This window comes from Charadrius vociferus, unplaced genomic scaffold (assembly GCF_000708025.1).
Source record: "Charadrius vociferus isolate BGI_N301 unplaced genomic scaffold, ASM70802v2 scaffold613, whole genome shotgun sequence".
Lineage (NCBI taxonomy): Eukaryota > Metazoa > Chordata > Aves > Charadriiformes > Charadriidae > Charadrius > Charadrius vociferus.
This window is the reverse complement of record NW_009647757.1, coordinates 748,215-751,795: the sequence shown is the minus strand read 5'-3', so window position 1 is coordinate 751,795 and position 3,581 is coordinate 748,215. Positions and strand designations below refer to the sequence as shown.

General features: G+C 40.8%; 1 protein-coding gene across 1 annotated transcript in view; it reads left to right on the top strand.

The window, feature by feature from the left end:
• Positions 1-95: 95 nt before the first annotated feature.
• The window catches only part of TMEM57 (transmembrane protein 57), a 28,967-nt gene continuing 25,481 nt past the window's right edge, over positions 96-3,581 (top strand). The window contains exon 1 of the mRNA XM_009882235.1: positions 96-136. Coding sequence (XP_009880537.1) covers positions 96-136 — 41 coding nt within the window. The remainder of the gene's footprint in view (positions 137-3,581) is intronic.

Genomic DNA, 3,581 nt, shown 5'->3' with positions numbered 1-3,581 from the left:
GCTCCCGGCGGGCGGCAGCCTTTCAGCAACTTGGATTTCACGTGGTGGGGAAGGTACCTGTGGTGGGGCCTCTGCAGTGGAAGCACCAAAGAGCGATGGGTGTAGCAGAGAGAGATGCGAGCAAGGAGTTGCGTGGGTAATGCCCGGAGCAGGGATGGATGGCCTTGTGGTGGGAACACAGTGGGTACCTGGCTCCCCTCTGACCCGCGAAATGCGAAGTGAGACCGGAGTAAAATGAGATCCACAGTCTTAGGCACGGGATGTACCTCACCCTTTTCTTGGAATAAAAGCATGCTTTCCAGGTGTTTACATGCAGAACGCACCAAAACACAGATTCCTAAGCATTTGCTTGTTGTGAGCATCTTTTAAAGGGTATTTTAGAGCTCTGCCTTCCTGAGTATCTAAGTATGCCAAACTTTATACGAAATACAAGAATTGCGTATTTCTGAATAAAGTGTTAGTAGAGCCTGGAAAGCTGGCTTCTGCAAGTTACAGTAAGCGCTATGTCCTATTTGTGTTTCTAGTTCAGTTGAGGTTTATATATACAGTGGCTGCAAACCCGAGCAAACTTATAAACTGCAGATTTTAGTTTTGCACAAGGGAACGGTTGATAGTGAGCTCTCACTGTAAGAAAATTGTCACAACGTACTGCTTATCCTAGTTGTAGTGAATCTCTACTTGAGAGTAGAAGACCTCTTGTTGCTTTAGACTCGCAGGTTTTGAGAAAACACTGCTTGGAATGTTAAACAAAAAACATCAATTGCTTAGACGTTAATATTTACGATGACTAATTTTAGGAAAATAATTCCAATGCAAGCAATTCCTTATATAATTACTTAGTTTTTCAAAAGTCATTCAAAAACATGTGCTTGCTGTTACCTTTGAGGTGACTGGCTGGAAAAGTGGGGCGAGAGAAGGAGGGAAAACCAGAAAAAGATAAGAACACCCGATGATGAGTGTGATCAGCACGTAGAGCTGTGGTAGTTGCATGTACAGCTAACAGAGGCCTCTGGCTGCTTGTACTAACTTCTCCTGGAATGCTTTAGTTTCAGAAATAGGATTTTTAGCCTATGTTTCACATGGCGTTTTGATAAACAGAAGTCAGTGACCGCAAAGTATTGTCCCACAGAAAGAAAAGAGAAACTAGTGTGAGGGCTTGCTTCTGGAAATCTAACCAGAGAGAGGTACTTCTGCATGGATTGTGGTTCTTTCTCTCTTTCTTTCTTTTTCGCCTTTTCTCCTTTATTTTTTCTTTCTTATATGAGAATGTAGTTTGTCATGTAACTACAGATATCTAAATTCTTGTGATTACTGTAGTTATTTACTCAACTTATCTTAATTGTCACCATCAGCTTACACAAACCCAGTAAATACAGTTATCAGTAGGCAGCATGATAGTGTTATGAGCAAAGCAGCTAGGCTGATTGAGATGCTTAACTCTTGTAGGATTTTTGTTTGCTTTTTAAATTAGGAGCAATCTTCCCACCCTGGTTCCCTCTCCAGTAGCTCAATACAGAGCTAGGCACAGCTGTCACTGAGCATCGTTGAGAGCTGCAAAGCTGAAGAGTTTTGGAGCAGGTGAAGCAATGAAAGAATTGTCCTGCAGTAAAACTCTGGTGGAGGGGTTCTCTACATGTAGAAATCTGAAGCAGATTATAAGAAGCGATAGAAAAATATTTTCTAGTCACAGAACAGAGTTAGAAATGTAAAATCCTGGGTTGCATTGAAAAATGTGAATATTCTGTCTCCCTGAATGTTAATTTTTTTGTTAACTTCCACAGTATCTTTTGCAACAAGTTTATCTAAGGGTTCACAACCTTTTTTATTGGAAATTTTACAACTCTAATTCTTTAAAGTACTCTCCCCAACAGTCACTACCTGAATTAAACCGACTGGCCTCAGCCTTCATAAACGCTTTAAAAGTTATTCCTGACCAATCTTCCCCCCACACCCCTTCCCCACCAAATTTTCAGCAGCTGCCCTCCCTGCTCTTCTTTGAACTTCTTTTTTCATTGTTTTCCCTTCCTTCTGCTTTCTGCCTTTTTCACCCTTTTTTTTTTTTTTTTCTCCTTTCAGTTCAGTTTTACTCCCCATCTACAGCTCCAAGGCCCTTCAGGCTGTGTGCGAGCGCTGTGTAACATGGCACGCCAGCACTGCCATTAGCAGCTTTGCTCCTGTGTTCTGCGACTGAAACCTTGGATGCCTGTGATGCAGTATCACAGCCTAAAGGGAATATTGTTACCTGCACTCTGAAAAACCTGACGAATCCCAGTCTAGTACTATGTGCAAGCACGATAAAGGCTTGTGCTGTTTAGAAGTCTTACAGTGTCTGGGGAAAGAACATTATTACAATTAAAACTTAACTGTGCTTTCAATAGACCTCCAAAACCAACAAACTAATGGTAGGAATTGCGAGACCTCTTGTTATTTCCACAGTGTATGTTCAACACTCTGCCTTTTCACTTTTTAAGCTATCTGTCGCCATTGTTTTACAATGCATGAGTGATTAATATCTTATACCTTTGACATTGTGCATGCATTAAAACCTTAATTGTTAATTAAAGTATTCATTGCAGCTTGTCGTCAGTTAAGCAATTAAAGTTACTTGTTTCTGCTTGTTTCTAAGTCTCCCCAGTACTCATCCGTGATCTATTTAAAATCCTTCAGCTTTATTGCTGATACTGCTTGTTTTGGCTCTACTGAGTCATATTGGCACTTGCTACCGATTTTGTAGCTGGTTAAGTTTTGAGATGAATTCCACATGTTGTTGGCTTAACTTCCACATCAGCTAACTTATGCTATGTATGGTGGATTCCCTGACAATAGTCCTTAAACACTGTATGTTCCTTTAGTATTAGGATTATTTTTTAGCCCTATATATATATTGCCCTTTATCGCAGGCAATACCTGGGCCGGCAGCCAAGTGAATGCCTGGGGAGGATGTGTGTGTGTCTGTAATCTCCAAGTGGTTACTGAGATACCCGCTGATGGTGTAAAGGCAGCCTGTGCCCCCGGGCATCTCGTACTGGGCAGCGTTTCTTGATACCATGATACCTTTGCTCAGATACTCCTGTGGTTCTGTATGCCACCTAACTTCCAATACGGCTTATTTCCAAGGACTTGATTTTTGACTCTGCTAACAGCCAAATAAACTGAAGGAAAAACAGTTCATTACTAACTCCAGGAATGTGGCCTAGGCTTTTTTTTTATTATTATTATTATTTTTTTTCAATCCATAATGATTCTTCCTACTGATTTATTCTGGCACTTTTTTTATAAGCTTCCTATACGGGGAAAACCATTTTCTTCTCAACCTGCCCTGGAGGTCTGTAACAAACCAGCAGTGCTACCTTTTATGACTTTAACTTAAATTCAGGTCTCAAATCTAATTTAGCTTACATTTAAATGTATTCTACTGTGTCAACCCCAATAGTACATGTAATGTTGCTTCCCTCTGCCAGTGACTTTCATTCTCTGCAGGCTGCAATTCCTCTAGCTTTATTTTATGTGTTCTGGACTTGGGTGTTTTCAGCTGAGTTACCATAGTGGGCTAACAGTTTCTCTTGTTTCAGTACTACAAT